Source organism: Sus scrofa, chromosome 6 (genome assembly GCF_054392235.1).
Source record: "Sus scrofa isolate SSC_HxYL_T2T_F1_AM1 chromosome 6, Sscrofa_HxYL_maternal_Yorkshire_Landrace_v2.0, whole genome shotgun sequence".
NCBI lineage: Eukaryota > Metazoa > Chordata > Mammalia > Artiodactyla > Suidae > Sus > Sus scrofa.
Window position 1 is genome coordinate 79,597,276 of NC_139388.1, and position 20,775 is coordinate 79,618,050.

The window sequence follows — 20,775 nt, forward strand, 5'->3', positions numbered from 1 at the left end:
GGGATCAATCCCTGGCCTTGCTCAGGGGATTAAGGATACAGCGTTGCCGTGAGCTGTGGTGTAGGTTGCAGATGCAGCTCAGACCTGGCGTTGCTGTGGCTCTAGCGTAGGCCAGTGGCTGTAGTTCCAATTGGATCCCTAGCCTGGGAACCTCCATATGCCTCAGATGTAGCCCTAAATGACAAAAAAAAAAAAAAAAGAGGTCATTGTAGTTTTTGTTTTCATTTCGCTAATAATTAGCATCTGTTCACATGCCTATTGTGGCAGGTAAATTTATCCACTTTATTAAAGTTATTAGTTGATGTACCATTACTACCACTTTAAGACAATTTAAATTAGAAAGCTTCTAATTAACTCTTTTTGGCTTTTAAAAAAACTGAAATACTATACGGCATAAGTTTTGATAAACTGTTACAATTCTTCAGTTTTAACAAAATTATAAAAATAATAATTTTTTGTGTGTGTCTTTTTAGAGCCACACCTGTGGCATGCAGAGGTTCCCAGCCTAGGGGTTGAATCGGAGCTTTAGCTCCCAGCCTATACCACAGCCACAGCAATGCCAGATCTGAGCCACACCTATGACCTCTATCACAGCTCACAGCAATGCCGGATCCTTAGCCCACTGGACGAGGCCAGGGATCGAACCTGCGTCCTCATGAATGCTAGTCAGATTCGTTTCCGCTAAGCCACAACGGGGGCTCCTAAAAATAAGAATTTCTTAAAGTTAAATTTGAGGAGTTCCTGTTGTGGCTCAGTGGTAATGAACCCAACTAGTATCCAGGAGGATGCTGGTCGATCTCTTGCCTTGATCAGTGGGTTAAGTATCTGGCATTACCATGAGCTGTGGTGTAGGTCACAGATGTGGGTCTGATCCTGCGTTGCTGTGGCTCTGGCATAGCCTGGCAGCTATAGCTCTGATTCATCCTCTAGCCTAGGAACCTCCATGTGCCCTCAGGTGTGCCCTTAAAAAAAAAAAGCATAAAGTTAAACTTGACACAGATATTCTGGGTGTTAGGGTTTTCTTTCAGTTTATAGAACTGAAAAGTTTTTGGGTGTCTCTGTACAAATGTGAATTCAAAAGTTACGTTGTTTTATCTTTTCACAACTTATTAAAACTTTCCTTTTTAGTTATCACTTCAAATAGGTTAGCAGGTATTTCTGCCAGTTAAACTTTACATCTTGTTTCATAATTGGTGTGCTAATAGGCCAATAGGGAATTCACCAAAAGTGTGATGGCATTTATAACAAATTTAATTCTTATCACTGTTTTGTGCCCTTTTTTTTTTTTTTTTTTTTTTTAGGGTTGCACCCGAGGCACATGGAAGTTCCTAGGCTAGGGGTGGAATCAGAGCTGTAGCTGCCGGCCTGCACCACAGCAACTCAGGATCCAAGCTGTGTCTGCAGCCTACACCACAGCTCATGGCTGCCCCAGATCCTTAACCACTGAGCAAGGCCAGGGATACAAGTCCTCATGGATACTAGTCAGGTTTGTTACCACTGAGCCACGACAGGAACTCCTGTTCTTTAAAATCATTGTTGCTATTGATCTCCTTCCTCTGCATTATAAAAATAAGGCCTTAAACAGAACTTTTTTTATTAGCTCGTTATTTTAGTACCCAGAAATTCTGCTATTGCCCATATTTACTTCTTTACCCACTACTTCTAAGGAATTTTGCTGTATGTAATATTGGTAGTATTTTCCCTAATGGTTATTTTATGATTCCTTAGAATTAAATTGGTAAGTCACATGCATATTCTTACTGTTGTCATCTTGTGGCCTTGTGAATAATCTTATATTGCTTGGAGTATAACAAACATATTTTTCTTCTGTAATAAAGACAGTTAATTTTATTATCTCTAATTTGAATGAAAGTATGGTATCATATTCACTTAGTACCAGAAACACTAATTTGTTCAATCATCTGGAAAAAAATTTATTTTTATTGATGGGAAAACTGAAACCCAGTCATTTATAGCAGGCCTGGCAGTAATGACTTGTGGTTCTCTCTTGAGGCTTTTATCCATAGTGTAACTTGTGTATTGTGTAACTTAAATGTCTCCTTTTCTCATAGGTTTATTTTTTTATGTTTCTAACTGCAGAAAACTTTGATAATCTCAGAGTTTTTATGTTTTGCGTTATGTGAAAGTTAAAAAATGCTGTGTAAATTCTATTTTTTATAGTATTTATTTTTTTATAAGCAGTAGCAAATTTGTCTCAGATCCTAGGTTCACTTACTCATCTAGCTGGTTTCTAGTTTATCTTGGATGTGAGAGCTGTAGTCTGAGTGCAAATGATAAAAACTGCTGGATCCCCCACTCCCTGAATTATTTGCTTCAGGGATTAAGTCTTCCACAGTAAGGAGAGTGTGAAGCAGAATTTCAAAAACTTGGGAATACCAGAACCTGTAAATAGCTTTTTATTAATATCTTTGAGAAAGCTATAAGAGAAATTAAAAACATAACAATCTTTCACATGCAGTGCTGGAAAGATCATTTTATATTTCTCACATGGTTCTTAGGCATAGTAACTTATTATAATGTATATTTCTCTTATTCTGACCATGTTGGTAATAATTTCTCCTTGTCTTTCAACTCAACTGTCTCCTCCTTTGAAGTTTGTATTAACTTGAAGAGAGAGGAGTTCCCATTGTGGCTGAGTGGTAATGAACCCCACTAGTATCCACAAGGACGCAGGTTCGATCCCTGGCCTTGCTCAATGGGTTAAGGGATCCAGTGTTGCTATGAGCTGTGGTATTGGTTGAAGATGAGGCTTGGATCCCACGTTGCTGTGGCTGTGGCATAGGCCAGCAGCTGCAGCTCCAATTCAACCCCTAGCCTAGGAACTTCCATATGCTGCACATGTGGCGCTGCAAAAAAATAAATAAATAATTGAAGAGAGAAATTCAATTTCATTGACTCTCATTTCCGTATTATTTGCAAAGAGCCTAAGCTAACAAGACTCAAGTAACTTATATTTTTTATTAGTCCTTCAACAATTTTAAAATCAAAATTACACAGGAAATTATTTGAGGTATCTGCTTTTTTTCCTAAAAATTAATTTTACCATGAGGTGCGGTAATAGTAGTAATAATAGTCACAGAGCAGTGCCCCTTCATTTATTGATTGTGGTCATATCGGAAACTCTTTAAACCTGTGGGTTATTTTATTCTTAAGGCGGTGAGATAGGTAGTATTATTATTTCCATTTTACAGGTGTAGAAACAGGCTTATTAGCAAGAGGTCAGGTGACTTGTCTAAGTATACATGGTGTAGGTCTGAGCCACAATTCAAGTCAATATCTCTGAATCCAAAACCCATATATTTACTCCTCTGTTAATTGTGTTTACTAGTCTTATTTCATTTGGAAAAAAATGTTCAGATTTTGTTCAGGAGACATTTGTCTTTAGGTGGCTCTGGTGGTAAAAGATTGTTACTTTCCCTTCCACATTCTCAGCCCAGTGTTTGCTGTCTTTTGCCATGTCTGAAGGTAAGAGTGATAAAATAGATGTTGAGAAGAAGGAAGGGTGTCCAGAAGTTTCAGACCTGAAATTTAGACATTTTAATTATTGCCACTTGTTGTTTTTAAGAAGTTTTTTATGCGACTCATTGACTCATTTTCTGTTTGTTTATTGTTTTCACTAAAGTTTTCTTTTCGCCCTCTGTAGCACTGATTCCAGCAGTAGTTCAAGCGATGATTCTCCAGCCCGATCAGTTCAATCTGCAGCAGTCCCGGCGCCCACTTCGCAGTTGCTTTCATCCTTGGAAAAAGATGAGCCCCGCAAAAGTTTTGGGATCAAGGTTCAGAATCTTCCAGTACGCTCCACAGGTAAAATTTTGTGTTAAGGTGCTTTCCTCTCTGCTACTATTGGGGAATGTGTGACTGAGAGATTTAAATTGTATACTTTGTATAGGACTTATTTAAATATATCCCTCTCTTATTCTGACTGTTGGTAATATTTTCTCCTTGTCTTTCAACTTTGTCTCCCTTCTTTTCTTTTTGTGGTTCATTGACATTTAATGCCATGTCAGAAAAAGTAAGTGGTTATAACTTCATGTAGTTTCTAGGTTGTTATTTATGTAAAGATTGCATGTTACTTTATTTATACTTTATCATATACACATACATTTACATATATTATGCATATTATATGCATATACATATACACACAAAACTTGTATATTATATAGAGAAAACATGGTTTATTTTTTAATAAAACTGCCTTTTGGATTAAATATTTTGATACTATGGAAAATTCGGTATGATGAAATTGTGGAAGCACTATTTTTAATTAGATTTATATTGGTCTGGAGTTCCCATGGTGGCGCAGTGGTTAACGAATCCAACTAGGAACATGAGGTTGAGGGTTCGATCCCTGGCCTTGCTCAGTGGGTTAAGGATCCGGCGTTACCATGAGCTGTGGTGTAGGTTGCAGATGTGGCTCGGATCCTGCGTTGCTGTGGCTCTGGCGTAGGCTGGTGGCTACAGCTCCCATTTGACCCCTAGCCTGAGAACCTCCATGTGCTGCGGGAGCGGCCCAAGAAATGGAAAAAAAAGACAAAAAAAAAGAAAGATTTATATTGGTCTGGAATCCTGTGTGAAATAACTTGGAAATTAAAAATCATGATAAAAAATACAAAAAAACTATTTTTGGATACCCATTTCAGAATACTAACATTTGAAATGAAATGAAAGTCATGAATAATGACGTATAGTTAAAAGCTCTGCTGTAGGCTTTATTCCCAATATTTTCTTTCTTTCTTTCTTTCTTTTTTTTTTTTTTTTTTTTTGGTCTGTTTGCCTTTTCTGGGGCCACTCCCTTGACATATGGAGGGTCCCAGGCTAGGGGTCTAATCGGAGGTGTTGCTGCCGCCTACACCAGAGCCACAACAACATGGGATCCAAGCCATATCTGTGACCTACACCACAGCTCACAGCAACACTGAATCCTTAACCCACTGAGCAAGGCCAGAGATCGAACCCACAACCTCATGGTTCCTGGCTGGATTCGTTAACCACTGAGACACGCCGGGAACTCTCCCAATATTTTTTTTTTTGTCGTCTTTTGTTGTTGTTGTTGTTGCTATTTCTTGGGCCGCTCCCGCGGCATATGGAGGTTCCCAGGCTAGGGGTCCAATCGGAGCTGTAGCCACCGGCCTACGCCAGAGCCACAGCAACGCTGGATCCGAGCCGCGTCTGCAACCTACACCACAGCTCACGGCAACACCGGATCGTTAACCCACTGAGCAAGGGCAGGAACCGAACCCGAAACCTCATGGTTCCCAGTCGGATTCGTTAACCACTGCGCCACGACGGGAACTCCCCAATATTTTCAGTTGACAACTGTCCATAATACGTTATTTCTACATCAAGTGTATTGAGTACTATGTGAACAACTATTAGTAATAATAGATGGTCAGACCAACAAAGACCAAACTAAATATTTCTTACCTAAGTGTATTTCAGTAATTATTTGTATTATTTATTAAAATAGCCCATTGGAGTTCCTGTCATGGTGCAGTAGAAATGAATCCAACTAGGAACCATGAGGTTGTGGGTTCAATCCCTGGCCTCGCTTAGTGGGTTAAGGATCTGGTGTTGCCGTGAACTGTGATTGAGGTCGCAGACGCGGCTTGGATCTGGCGTTGCTGTGGCTGTGGCGTAGCCTGGTGGCTACAGCTCCGATTCAACACCTAGCCTGGGAACCTCCGTATGCCGCAGGTGTGGCATTAAAAAAGGACAACAGACAAAAAAAAAAAAAGAGAGAGAGAGAGAGAAAATAGCCTATAAAACATATGTGCTAGGTTTATGCATAGAGATATTGTGACATACAGGTGTTGGTGAGCTTTTAATTTAGATTACTTTGTGATTTAGGAATGGACGGGGAGTAAAATTGGCTTGTCTTTCTGTACAATTTTTATTATAATGAAGCAGTTAACACAAGACCTCCAGATGGTGTAATTCATCTCTGAAAGGCCTTAAAGTTGTTTACATATTACATGCCATTTCCCACACAGTTTTATCATTGACATGATGCTTGGAAAACTAGAAATAGGGCTTTCTTTTTCAGGTCTTTAAGTTTATATATGCATATATATGTGTGTGTGTAAAGTTTTTACCATGAAAATTTTAAATATACCCACAGTAGAGGAAATAGCAAAATGAACTCCCCTTGCACCAAACCCCAGCTTAAAAAAATCATCAATATTTTGCCATACTTGCTTTATCTGTCTCCCATCTTCTTTCCTGTTCTTGTTACCTTTTTAATGTCAAGTAAATCCCTGATGTTACATTATTTCGTACTGACTTAAAAGATTGTACTTTTGTATGTAAAACATAAGGAAATTTTTCTGCATAACCATGATATTCATTTCTCACCTAACAAATAACTAGTAATATCTTCTAACAGTTTATTTTCAGATTGTACAGTATTCTCTAAAATGCCTTTTTAAGAGTTATTTTACTTTAAAAAGTAACATTTTAATGCTAATTAGGTCAAAAATGAAGCTAAAGATTTAGTAGCTTACATTTTGAGTTGTAACTAAATTAGAAAAATAAGCAACTTGTTTTTGTTTGGGCATTTAGATACAAGCCTTAAAGATGGGCTTTTCCATGAATTTAAGAAATTTGGAAAGGTGACTTCAGTGCAGATACATGGAACTTCAGAAGAGAGGTATGGTCTGGTATTCTTTCGGCAGCAAGAGGACCAAGAAAAAGCATTGACTGCATCAAAAGGAAAACTTTTCTTTGGCATGCAGATTGAAGTAACAGCATGGATAGGGCCAGGTAAGAGATAGGCAATTGAGTGTTAGTGTAATTTGTATTCCATTTTATGAAAGGGCAACATGTTATCCTGAATGTTGATACCATTCCAGCTCTATTAACATACTTTCAGTCTCTTCTGTTTAAAGAGTGATTACCTTTTGTTGTTTAACTTAATAAAATACATTGTTTTGGTTAGGATGAGGTAAAGATTGTTCTCTTTCTTTCCTTTTTTTTTTTTTTCTTTTGTCTTTTTTGCCTTTTTAGGGCTGCATATGGAGGTTCCCAGGCTAGAGGTTGAATGGGAGCTATAGCTGCTGGCCACAGCCACAGCCATATAGCACTGTGGGATCCAAGCCGCGTCTGCCACCTACACCACAGCTCATGGTGACTCGGGATCCTTAACCCACTGAGTGAAGCCAGGGATGGAACCCGAAACCTCATGGTTACTAGTTGGGTTCATTAGCCACTGAGCCACGACGGGAACTCCAAGATTGTTCTGTTTCTGTCGGGGAGCAATGCTAATTTGTAGGAGTCCTGAAAGGCAGAGTAGAGCCCCTTGTTGAATCCTGCCTTCTCAAAAGGACTGAAGTGATTGAAATAAGATTATAGTTCCTAGGAGAATGACAACAGAATTATCCTGAATTAGAAAACAAACTACATCAATTTGCAGGACTAGTTAAACCAGTTTTATTTCCATTGAAACTGGACAGTGGACAAATTGGATCTGTTATTCTTGCTTTCATGACCTTAGAAGACAGTGACAGAGGGGGAGGACTAAGTCTTGTAAGTGCAACTATTGAAAATTTCAAGGGGATATTATATTGCTGGAACCTACCTGTAAGAGCTCTCTGTTCTAAGGCAGGAAGTCTTGTCAGGCATGACTTCGGTTAGTGTTTTTCCTGTTTCAGAACCACCTGTGGTACTTGTTTAAAATGCAGACTCTTTGATTCTACTTCAGCTTACTGGTTCAGAATTTGCATATTCAAGTTTGGGAACCCCTGATTTAAGGCAGTTTGTGAGTAAATTTTAGAGGGGTGAATAGAAATGTTAATAATATGCATTCACATTATGTAGCTGGTGCAATTGAATTTTGAAGCCTAAGATTTTGAGTATAATTTATAGGGTAAACATAGCCTGTTTTCTTGGAATATTCATTTTTTTTTAACAATTAAGAAGAAAAATAGAATTTCCTTGTGAAGAATGTGTAACTCTTACTTGTATATTAAAACAGGCACAGAGTTAGTTATTAGAATGAAGACTAAAATGTGCATACTTTTATGGTAAAACATAGGAGTTAAGGAATGTTATCTTTTCAAAAGAATTATAGGTTATACATTCCCTACTCTGTGAAGTTTGAGATGTATTGCCTTAACTTACTGGGCTAAGAGCAAACTCAGGAGGGTTTTTTTTTTTTTGTTTTTTGTTTTGTTTTGTTTTTGTTTTGGTCTCTTTAGGGCTGAATCTGTGACTATGGAAGTTCTCAGGCTAGGGGTTAAATCAGAGCTATACCTCCTGGCCAACACCACACCATAGCAACTTGGGATCCTACACTATAGCTCATGGCAATGCTGGATCCTTAACCTACTGAGCAAGGCCAGGGATCAAATCTGTGTTCTCATGCATACTAATTGGGTTCATTACTGCTGAGCCACCATGGGAACTCCCAGGAATGATATTTAGGAATGTCATATAATCTATGGAAGGTTTTAGAGCCATATATAATTTTTGACTGGTGAGGATCTAATTCAGGGGCATTATCAATAGATGACCTTCTAATCTCCAGGTAATGGAGTTAGATTGAGATTGTTTCTGTAAAAAAGCATTTTTATCTAATTAGTTAGCATCCAGGGTGTTAATTGGTTTTAACTACCTGCCACTGAAGATTTTAAGATGTTTAATTTGTTCAGGCATAGGAAAATGGAAGGTAATTTTTCCATATGCAGCAGCATTGAAATAACCAGTTTTGTTTTGTTTTTGGCTGTTCCCCATGTTGAAAGCCAATGTAACTGGAAAGCAGTTTCTTTTTTCTCATTTTTTTTGGCCATGCTAGTGGCATGTGGAAGTTCCCAGGCCAGGGATTGAACCTGCACCACAGCAGCAACCCAGGCTGTTGCAGTGACATCGCTAGATTGTTAACCTCCTGTGCCACAGGAGAACTCCTGAAATAGTGGTTTAATGTTTTTTGTTTTTTTTTTTTTTTTTCCTTTTTAGACTGCTCCTGTTGCTTATGGAAGATCCTGGGCTAGGGGTCAAATTGAAACTGCAGCTGCAGGCCTACACCACAGCAGCACTGGATCCAAGCCACATCTGCAACCTACACTGCAGCTTGTGGCAATGACAGATCCTCGACCCACCAAGCAAAGCCAGGGATTGAACCCAACACCCTCACAGGAACAACATCAGGTCCTTAACTTACTGAGCTGCAGTGGGAACTCCAGTTTAATGGGATATTTGAAAACTGAGTATGGAGACTTCATTGGAATTATGCTGTTGGATAGTTGTTATAAATGTTTTACATTGAAATTTATGGAGCCGATTGCTTCTTTAGGTCAAGGACCTCATGGAATTAAAAAAAAGATCCAAATCCAAGAAGCCCAACTTTGCAGATAGATATGGCTCCTAAGATTGTGCTTTTTTGCTCCTGTGCACAGCATTACAGTCTCCTAAAACTGAAATTGTAGGATAAAATCATTTTTTCTTTTTTTAAATTACTTAATAAATTTTATTACACGTATTGGTGTACAGCAATCATCACAACCAAAGGAAACAAAACGCTTTTAGGACCTCAGAAAAATTCACTAGAAAACTAAAATTGTTTTTTCAATGATGTGTAGACATTAAGACTTAACACTGGTCATGAAGTGTAAATAGATTATTACAGGTGGAAAAGACACCCCCCCTCCCAAACTGAATTTCCAGTTTTGAAATTTTTACTGAGCTATTTATTCGGTGGAAATGAAGTCATTACAGATTTAAATGGTTGCAAATCATGCTTTATTGTTTTGATTTTTTTGAAGTACAAATCTCAAGATGAGTCCTAATTATTTTTTTCTTTTTTTTCCTTTAAATGAAATATTCCTAAGTATGTACCCTCTATTAGTTTTAAGAACACCTAGTTGAGCTTAAAATGAGATAAACTCCCTTGAAATAGGCTGAAAATATGGAGTCAGATGTATGAGCCCTGGGAAGTTTATGGGTCCATGTTACTGAAAGTACGTACTCTTTGCTGACACAAGTAAAATTAAGCTGAAATAAACTGGAGTCAGGAGTGAGATGTATTCTGGCTGAGTTCACTCGAGTTCAGAAATAGAGTCTTTTTAATACCAATGTTGTCTTTGACATCAGTAATGTTTTGGTGGCGGTACTAACAGTTTGTTTCAGCCAAGTTGATTAAATATTAACTTTTTTGGATGGCTTTGTTTCTCAGTAAAAAGAGAGAGAACATACAGGCTTGATAATTTTTATTAAGAAAGTGTTGGGAGTTTTCTGGTGCCCTGGTAGTGAAGGACTTGATGTTGTCATTGCTGTGGCTCAAGTTTGATCCCTGGCCCGAGAACTTCCACATGCCATGGGCATGGCAAAAAAAAAAAAAAAAAAAAAAAAGAAAAGGAAAGAAAAAAGAAAATGTTGAATGTCCCTGCCCTAAACCAAGTTAATTAATGGAGCTTCAGAGAACACCTATAATTGAATTAGACGTCGAACTTTTGATCATAGAAATGGATCATAAGAAATGGAAACCTTAAGCGTCGTTTAGGGACTTCCTGTCATAGCTCAGCAGTTAATGAACCCAACTGGCATCCATGAGGATGCAGGTTCGATCCCTGGCCTCACTCAGTGGGTGAAGGATCTGGCGTTGCTGTGAGCTGTGGTATAGGTCACAGACGCAGCTCAGATCTACTTTTCTATTTTAAAGATCAAAGTGTTAACTTTCCCTTAATTTCTTGGACAAGTTTCTTTAGCCTTTGTATTCCTCTTTTGCTTTGGAGCTATTTCTGATAGTGTGTATAATTTTTCAGATTAGGAATATTTAGCCCAATATTTCAGAGATTTAATTTCTTATTTGTAGATTTTTCCCATGATATATGAATACATATTAAAACACTCTGTCCCTATCCCACTTACAGAAACAGAAAGTGAAAATGAATTTCGCCCTTTGGATGAAAGGATAGATGAATTTCACCCCAAAGCAACAAGAACCCTCTTCATTGGTAACCTTGAAAAAACCACTACTTATCATGATCTTCGCAACATCTTCCAGCGCTTTGGAGAAATTGTGGTATGTGTTTTTTTTTTTTTTCTTTTTTTTGTCATAAAACATAAACCATAGTACAGATTATATATTGGAAAAATGATATTTAGATGGTGTAATGAATATTTTTCTCACTTGCCCTTAACTCCTACTAAAACGTGATCTGGAAAAACCCACTGCTTTATGTGTGTATTTAAAAATATATAATAGGAGTTCCTGTCGTTGGCTCAGTGGTTAAGGAATCCGACTAGGAACCATGAGGTTGCGGGTTTGATCCCTGGCCTCGCTCATTGGGTTAAGGATCTATCGTTGCCGGGAGCTGGGGTGTAGGTCGTAGACAAGGCTTGGATCCTGCATTGCTGTGGCTCTGGCCATAGGCCAGTGGCTCCAGCTCTGATTAGACCCCTAGCCTGGGAACCTCCATATGCCACGGGTGCAGCCCTAGAAAAGACAAAAAATAAAATAAAATAAAAAATTAATAAATAATAAATTAATAGATAATTTTGTTTTCATATATTTTTCTTGCCATTTTTCTTATCTTTGCGCATCGGGTGCTATATTAATACTGTCTTCAGTCGTGTGGATTGAAAGGAAAATCTGGAGAGAAAAAATGTTTGTAAGAAAGAAACAAAAGATTAATGTATGATTATTTATCAGAATGCACATCAGAAGTATCTTGGGGATTACTAAAATGTGGATGCCATGCTGGAAACCCAGCTCTATTTTGAAATTTTAATTAGAATCATTTTTTTTAAATTATGCAAGTCACTGTTAAAGAATAAAAGGATTTTTCTATTCCCCATGACTTAAAAAACTCGAATCCGTTTATAGTGGAAATAGTTTGGTTGCAGCTTTGTACCCTTAAGATATATAAGATAAGACATGTTTGAAAAAATAGGGAAATTAGTTTTTGTTTTCCTAGATTTTCTCTGTATTACTGACAATGAAGAAGGTACTGTAGTGTATTGGACTTTAGAGACTAAAAAAAATGTTTTGGGTAGAAATAGTTATTGTTAATCTTTTAGTGTGTGTGTGTGTGTGTGTGTGTGTGTGTGTGATGTCTATTTGTCCATCCATTTATCCATCCTTATTTATACACTAATGCTCTAAGCAAAAGATCCTTATTTTTTTAAATGAAATAATCTAGTCTTGTGAATAAAACATTTGTGCTTGTGGCTGATCTAAACTTCATCTTAGAGAGGCTGGGAGCAAGAGATTGAAGTGGTTGGTAGAAGTGAAGAAAAAACAGAGAAGCTCTATGTTTAGAGAAATATACCAGCAAAACATTCATCTTTCTTTTTCAGTTATTTTGATTTTTCTGAGTTATCTTGTTTTTGTGAGAACAGCATATACTCTTAATGTCACCCCTACTGCTTATCTGGATGAGTGCCTAGACGCTCAATTACCTATCTGGGCTTCAGCTTCTTTGGTCTTTAGACCATGATTTGTTATTTTTTGCTCTTTGGCATTCACGTGTCTGTGAATTGATAAAACTTTCAGTCGTACTTTTATTTGAATGTAGCTGCTGCTGTAAATTTTAGAGGAATATAAAGAGTTGTATTTGGGCATATGGATACATTTTCTTCACCAATGTTCCTATAAATGGGATAATTTTTATCTTCTAAGGGCTATGCCTGTCAGTAAGGTGGACATGTCAGTATTCTGTTTGAAAACCGTAATCTTACTATGTATGCAATTGTTCATGGTGGTCACTATTTTGATGACATACAAATTTTGGGAACATGGTCTCCTGCTTATCGATAACAGATTTTGCTAGAACCAGAAGAACCTATTTAGTGAGTCTACCCACCAGTATTCTTTGGAAACATTTCTCTCAAATGGAGTTATCCTGGGTTATCACATTCTATGTAATGATGAAAACAGCTCCTATTTACCATTACTTAGAAGCATTTGGCATATAATGTTTTTTAAAGGACCCATCAAACAGCTCTTTAAATGCATTACTCATTTTGCTCTGTTTCAGGTTTTGATTATTGACTTGTGACCTTTAAGGAGGTTTAGATAATCACAATACATAATCTGCAGTATATGGCCCAGCTCATTATTGTTTAAATACAAGTTTTGCCATCCAAGTGTCTGGTTTCTCTGGACCATTTTCATGTGTAAGCCAGGTTTTTTTCACTACCTCCTCTAAGTAGGCAGGACTGCAGTATCAGATGTGGCTACAGGTTTTGAGCATTCCAAAGAGACGGAGGTATCCCTTCGTAGAGCGTTTCTTTACTCCAGGGATGGTATTCTGATGGATCTTCGCAAAATAATTCGCATATTCATGTAATCCATTTATTCTAGGTAAGAGAGATTATTACCAAACTAGGCTTAATTCAGTTAAATATACTGGTAAAATGAGTCTTCAATATAGGATTGAATATTTTAAATCACTTTTGAAAACTTGATTTCTTTATCAATCTTACTCTTCCCAGATACTATATTTTAAATGGTTTGCTCCTCATAAGGACTTTAAGTATTGCAGAAGGGAATTATTTCTTAGGTTTTTGTTAAACAGGCTACCTTTTTTTCATAACATAAATTTCTCTTATCACAGGTATTGTGGATTTAACTTGAGTTTTGAGTTGCATTGCAGTTGCTTTTCTGCAAGGAGCTTCTTCACATGAGAAGGGTTTCGTGGTTTGTGACAACAAATGCTGTGAATGGTTTTTTTATACTATTAATCTACAGTTGCATTAAGAATATATAATTGTAACTAAGAAAATGGTTTTCACGAATAAAACTGTTTTGAGAAATATATAGCTCCTATGGACGTGGTTTATAATGATTTATTTCCTTATTGGCATATCACCAAGTGGTATACATTGGCTTTTTTCAGGATATTGATATTAAGAAAGTAAATGGAGTTCCTCAGTATGCATTCTTGCAATACTGTGATATTGCCAGTGTTTGTAAGGCTATTAAGAAGATGGATGGGGAATACCTTGGAAATAACCGCCTCAAGGTAAAGGAACTCGCATAAGTTATTGTGCCATTGTTAATACTTGCCTTTTTTAAAGATTTGGAGTTATTTGTGCATATATCTGATTAGTTCACATTTTAATAGTATAGTTAGATAACTTCATGGTGATAAATTTCCCTGCATCCTCATCCTGTTATACTATATCTGAATTAATACTCGCTTAGCCGGGCAGGATAACCTCTGTGTACATTTCTGTTTGATTTTACGTGATGGTTTCCACTTACGATGTTGGTTTGATAAGATTCCTACAGAAGACAAGTTTTCTGAGAATTTTGTTGTTGAATAATTGGTGACTTAACTAATAGATGTTTTTACCTTTCATATTCAGCTGGGTTTTGGAAAGAGCATGCCCACAAACTGTGTGTGGTTAGATGGGCTTTCTTCAAATGTGTCAGATCAGTATTTAACACGACATTTCTGCCGTTATGGACCTGTGGTAAAGGTAGGTGGAAGGTTTAAAGTTATCTCTGGCTCTCTTTCTTGGTATTTTGTCTTTTCAGTCTCAATTTCTAGTGCTGACTTTTTCTTTAGTAACTCATACATTAAAATTCTCTTTTCCAAAGTTTGGTGTGGAAGAGCATTTGCATCTCTTAGCTTATGATATGAGTGAATATTTTGAAAAACTATCTAGAACCGACCGAGATGATTAATTTTGGAACTAATCTGCATAATGCTGTTAAGTAGAATGTTTCTTAGGGATTGCTATAATTTTATCTCACGTTAAAATTAGACTGTCTAAAAAAATTAGACAGTCTAATTATGTAATTATTCACGTTCACACTAATATGTAATATGATTTGATTTTTTTAAAAAAATGACGATGACTTTAAAGGGACACTCACACAATAGATTATTCATCTAAACAATGTTTGTTGTGTAATACACTTACAAACATAACAGCAAACGGGTCTCTGTACCCCATTCCATGATGTGAAGGTCAAGTTTTTAACCTTTTGAAACTAGATTTACACTGTGGTGTGTTGCGTAACTGATGTTTCCTTCTTTTTTTTTTTTTAAATAGCCCCACCCACGGCATATGGAAGTTCCCAGGCTAGGGACTGAATCTAAGCCACAGCTGCGACTTGAGCCACAGCTGTGGCAACAGTGCCAGATCCTTTAACCCACCAGGATTGAACTCACACCTCTGCTGCAGTCAGATTCTTAATCCAGTATGCCACAGGGGAAGCTCTGACATTTCTTAAATGTAGCTTCTGTTGTTTGGAGAAACACATCTTAAAGGCTCTTAGTATATGGAGTTCCTGTTGTGGCACATCAGAAATGAATCTGACTGGTATCCATGAGGATGTGGGTTCAATCTCTGGCCTTGCTCAGTGGGTTAAGGATCTGGCTTTGCTGTGATCTGATCCCTGGTGTAGGTTGCAGATCCCGCGTAGCTGTGGCTGTGGTGTAGACCGGTGCTGTATCTCTGATTTGACCCCTATCCTGGGAACTTCCTTATGCTGTGGGTGCGGTCCTAAAAAACAAAACAAAACAAAAAGGCTATTAGTATAAATTAAAAAATCTAGCAGCTTTAAGACATAGTGCTATTCATAACCAAAATTCACCAAAAAAAATTTTTTTTTTTTTTTTTTTTTTTGGCTGCACACGTGGCATGTGGAAATTCTTGGGCCAGGGATCAAACCTGCACCACAACAGCAACCCAAGCAATGACCGCACAGGATCCTTTAACTCACTATGCCTGCCACAGGAGAATGCCAAAACTTTTTTCTTTTTTTTCCTTTGCTATAGTATAGTTTTTTCTTTTCTTTTCTTTTCTTTTCTTTTTTTTTTTTTTTTTTTTTTTTTTTTTTTGTCTTTTGTCCTTTTTTGTCTTTTAGGGCCACACTGCTGGCATGTGGAGGTTCCCAGGCTAGGGGTCTAATCCGAGCTACAGCTGCCGGCCTACGCCAGAGCCACAGTAACACCAGATCCAGGCTGCATCTGCGACTTACACCACAGCTTGCAGCAACGCCGGATCCTTAACCCACTGAGCGAGGTCAGGGATCAAACCCGAAACCTCATGGTTCCTAGTCAGATTCATTTCTACTGCGCCACAATGGGAACTCCTAGTTTTTTCTTTTTAAAATCTTTTTTTTTTTTTTTTTGTCTTTTAGGGCCACACTGCTGGCATGTGGAGGTTCCCAGGCTAGGGGTTGAATTGGAGCTGTAGCCGCCAGCCTATGCCAGAGCCACAGCAATGCAAGATCTGAGCTGTGTCTGCTACGTACACCACAGTTCATGGCAACGCCAGATCCTTAGCTCACTGAGTGAGGCCAGGATTGAACATGCATCCTCATGGATGCTAGTCAGGTCTGTTAACCACTGAGCCAGTGGGAACTGGCTTTTTAAAAGTTTTTAATTCAAGTATAGTTGACATACAATATGAAATTTACTGTTCATTAAGTACTCTTTACATTTTTTCCCTCTCTTTCAAGGGTATTGGTTTTTTTTGAGCTATAACTAGAAGAGTGCGTACTTAAATACAGTACAGCACTCAGTCAACATGGAAAATAAAGTAAAATGCTAAAAACAAGATAAAGGCATAATATACTTCAAGCTACAACATTCACAATTCTAAACAGTCCCTACACATTTTATTGTGTTTTCACTGTAACGTGCATCATCAGGGAAAGCCTTAAACATTTTCTAGAATAAAAAAAATTTTTTTTTGTCAGTGTATTTATGACTTAGGATTTTATTAGGACCGATGCTAAGTCTAGTGGATGAGGCTCTTATGGTTTTTTGTTTTGTTTTTTGTTTTTTACAGGTGGTATTTGATCGATTAAAAGGCATGGCCTTGGTTCTCTACAATGAAATTGAATATGCACAAGCAGCTGTAAAAGAGACCAAGGGGAGGAAAATTGGTGGGAATAAAATTAAGGTATGCAGAATGACTTTAAACAGAAGCAAAACAAAATCATGTTCAGATCCCAACTTCTTGATAATCAGTGTTTTGTTTGTTTACAGCACATGCAGCATATGTCCTCATTTTTTAAGGGGAATATTGCAGTTTGTATATTTGGCTACTTAAGGGCACAGGATGTTCTAAACCATTGGCTATAGAACTTTCCCCCCAAATCCTCTCATTCAAGGAAGTGTGCTTTTCTGCATCCCGGGTACCTGGTACTCACATGTAGCCCACAATCACCTGTGGGTATGTGCACACCCACTAGCTCCAAGTGTCAGTCAGTCCAGCTTTTGGAATGATCCTCTCTTTATCTTCTTTCCTCCTCATGATCTTTTGTCTGATGTTTTCCTTTAAACACTTTTGTTCGTGGTAGTTCAAAGGAATTTGTGTACTTAGTAACTAGATTGAAATCAGTCTTTCAGTATATTGATAGAAAATGGGTATTATGCTTTAGTGACTGAGGCCTGGCTATGAATAAGGTTTGTGTTCTTCCATATTTTATTTTATGTCCTAACTGTGGTTCCAGCAAATTTATGCACAGCAGATTACTGGATTTAGTTGGTCTTATCTAATTGACAGCTGTCAGTTATCCAATTGACAACCTAGAATCCTAATAGGTATGTTCCAGTTTTCCATTTTGCTTTTTCTACTTCTTCAGGATTGTGTTCTGGAACTTTAGCCTGTAATTTTCTTTTTTGGTAGTATCTTGTCTGGTTTTAGTATCAGGGTAATGATGATTCTTTATACATAGAATATCTTTGGGAGTGTTCCTTCCTTCTTCAGTCTTTTGAAAGAGTTTGAGAAGGATCAGTTTAAGTTCTTTGTATGTTTGGTAGAATTCCCCAGTTAAACCATCAAGTCTTACGCTTTTGTTTGTATAGAGGGATTTTTTTTTTTTGCCTTTATCAACTTTCTTTCTTTCCCTTTTTTTTTTTTTTTTTTTTTGGTCTTTTTGCTATTTCTTGGGCTGCTCCCACGGCATATGGAGGTTCCCCGGCTAGGGGTTGAATCGGAGCTGTAGCCACTGGCCTATGTCAGAGCCACAGCAACGCGGGATCCAAGCCGCATCTGCAACCTACACCACAGCTCACGGCAACGCCGGATCGTTAACCCACTGAGCAAGGGCAGGGACCGAACCTGCAACCTCATGGTTCCTAGTCGGATTCGTTAACCACTGCGCCACGACGGGAACTCCACATTCTCTTTTTTAAAAATATTTTCCATTATGGCCTGTGCCAGGAAATTGATATAGCCCTGTGCTATACAGGAGGACCTGATTGTCTATCCATTCTAAATCTAATAGTTTGCATCTATTAACATCAGACTCCCAATCCATCTCACTCCCGTCCCCTTGGCAACCGCAAGTCTGTTCTGTAGGAGTTCTTTAATTTCAGACTTCTATTTCACTTCTAGTGATTGTTCAAGTTATCTATTTCCTCCTGATTCATTTTAGGTGGGCTGTATGTTTTTAGAACGTTGTTCATTTCTTGTAGGTTTTGAATTTTTGGCACATAATCATTTGTAGTATTCTCTCCCTTTTTTTTTTTTTTTTTTTTTTTCTTTCTTTTTAGGGCCATACCTTCTGCATATGGAGGTTCCCAGGCTAGTGGTGCAATCAGAGCTACAGCTGCCTGCCTATGCCACAACCACAGCAACGCAGGATCTGAGCTGCATCTTCGACCTCACAGCAACGCTTGATCCTTAACTCACTGAGCAAGGCCAGGGATCGAACCTGCAACTTCATGGTTCCTAGTCAGATTTGTTTCCCCTGCGCCACGATGGGAACTCCTCTTATTTTTTTATTTATTTAATTTTTGGCCGCACCTATGGCATGTGGAAGTTCCCACGTCAGGGATTTAATGTGCACCACAGCAGTGACCCCAGGCCACAGCAGTGACAGTGCTGGATCCTTAACCTCTAGGCCATCAGGGAACTCCTGGTTTTTTAGTAGCATGTTATTTGGTCTCCATGTGATCTTTTTTTCCCCCTCATTTCTTTTTCTTTGGCTTATTTCTAGTTTCATGGTGTTGTGGTCAGTAAAGATGCTTGAAATAATCTCTACTCTTAAATTTGTTGAGGCTTGGGACTTTATCTTTTGTCTTTTTTTTTTTTGTCTTTTGTTGTTGTTGTTGTTGTTGTTGCTATCTCTTGGGCCGCTTCCGCGGCATATGGAGGTTCCCAGGCTAGGGGTTGAATCGGAGCTGTAGCCACCGGCCTACGCCAGAGCCACAGCAACGCGGGATCCGAGCCGCGTCTGCAACCTACACCACAGCTCACGGCAACGCCGGATTGTTAAAGGCTTGGGACTTTAAATTACCACTATCAAGATTTCTGTAGAATTTGAGAGCAATTTGATGTTAACAAAATATAGTTTTAGTTATGTAGACTGTTTTCCTTAAATGAGATAAGTTACTCTTTCTTGAAATTTATCCAGAAGACTATATTGGGAAGATTGGGATTATCAGATTTTCAAATTTGATAACATTTTTCATCATTAAGGCATGAAACTTGCATTAAACAACTGCTATTTTTTTTTTTTTTTTAGGTGGATTTTGCAAATCGGGAAAGTCAGCTGGCATTTTACCACTGTATGGAAAAATCTGGTCAAGATATCAGAGATTTTTATGAAATGTTAGCAGAAAGAAGGTATGTATTTAAAAAATATTAGCATGGCTTGATTTTAAAATTTCTAATACATAAAATTTAGAAACTGTTAAATGCCCTGTATATTTAGTAATGACAACATCCACGTTGTCATCATGCATGAGGCCATAGAATGAATTTGAAAAAATAAACCTTTCAAAAGACTATCAAGAGCTTTATTTAAATTGATATTTCAGGAGTTCCCGTCGTGGCTCAGCAGAAACCTGTATCTATGAGGACGCAGGTTAGATCCCAGGCCTCGCTCAGTGGGTCAGGGATCTAGCATTGCCATGAGCTGCGGTGTAGGTCACAGACACGGCTCGAATCTGGTGTTGCTGTGGCATAGGTCAGCAGCTGTGGCTCTGATTAGACCCCTAGCCGGAAACCTCTGTATGCTGTGTGTATGGCCCTAAAAAGACAAAAAAAATTGTGAATCAGTAAGCCAAAGTTTATATAAATTGGTAACTTTAGCTGTGTAAAAAGGAAACCTTCTCCATGTTAATATTTTCATTGTAATGAAGTATTTGATATTTTTTCTGCTACTTGTGTGAAACATTACAGTTCAAAATCATTTAAGGTCTCACGATCTTAAGCTATCTCTATAGTGTAAGATTGCCCCAAACTGTTGATTCTTTTTTAGACCAAATATATTAAAACATCCTGGCAATGTCACCAGTTGATCACATTTGAAAATGGAATATGATGAAGCTCTTTGTCCAAAGCTTCAGCGTATAATGAAGCTGTTTGTCCAAAGGTCCCTCTGTGTTTAAGTCTCCTGGAACGTTACCACTAGATCTCCACCCCTGTATATGTGTTAGACAAAAGACTTTTGAAAAATGCCTTTAGACTCTCAAATTCAAGTATGAAAGGGCTCTATTACAAGGATGAGCCAAATCCTGATCATGAAATCTATTGAATGCATTTCCTTTTTACTGCCTCCTCTTACCACTTCATTTTTGTTTAAATCACAGAAGGTATATATTTCTTTTTCATTTTTCCATGGAGCATTGTGTACTGATCATTGAATATTTGGGAGATTCTTTTAATGAAAAAGGTCCCCTACAGCCAAATTTCTAAAAGCTTGAACTTCTAAGGTTTTAATGGTTTTTCACCAGTGGATTGAAATCCACCTTCTGAATTTTTCTGTTACTTGTGTGTATGGGTGAGGGAGCGAGACGGAGAGACAAAGAGAATGAGCATGTAAGAGAATGTCTGTTTCTTTAG

General features: G+C 37.9%; 1 protein-coding gene across 3 annotated transcripts in view; it reads left to right on the forward strand.

Moving 5' to 3' along the window:
* SPEN (spen family transcriptional repressor) overlaps positions 1-20,775 on the forward strand; it is a 91,844-nt gene that overhangs the window by 57,139 nt on the left and 13,930 nt on the right. For all 3 annotated transcript variants that reach the window (XM_084962852.1, XM_021095393.2, XM_084962851.1), the window contains 7 exons: positions 3,665-3,825; positions 6,583-6,783; positions 10,887-11,038; positions 13,857-13,982; positions 14,329-14,442; positions 16,768-16,881; positions 19,454-19,554. In XM_084962852.1, the coding sequence (XP_084818978.1) occupies positions 6,750-6,783; positions 10,887-11,038; positions 13,857-13,982; positions 14,329-14,442; positions 16,768-16,881; positions 19,454-19,554 (641 nt within the window). In that variant the 5' untranslated portion in view covers positions 3,665-3,825; positions 6,583-6,749. The remainder of the gene's footprint in view (positions 1-3,664; positions 3,826-6,582; positions 6,784-10,886; positions 11,039-13,856; positions 13,983-14,328; positions 14,443-16,767; positions 16,882-19,453; positions 19,555-20,775) is intronic.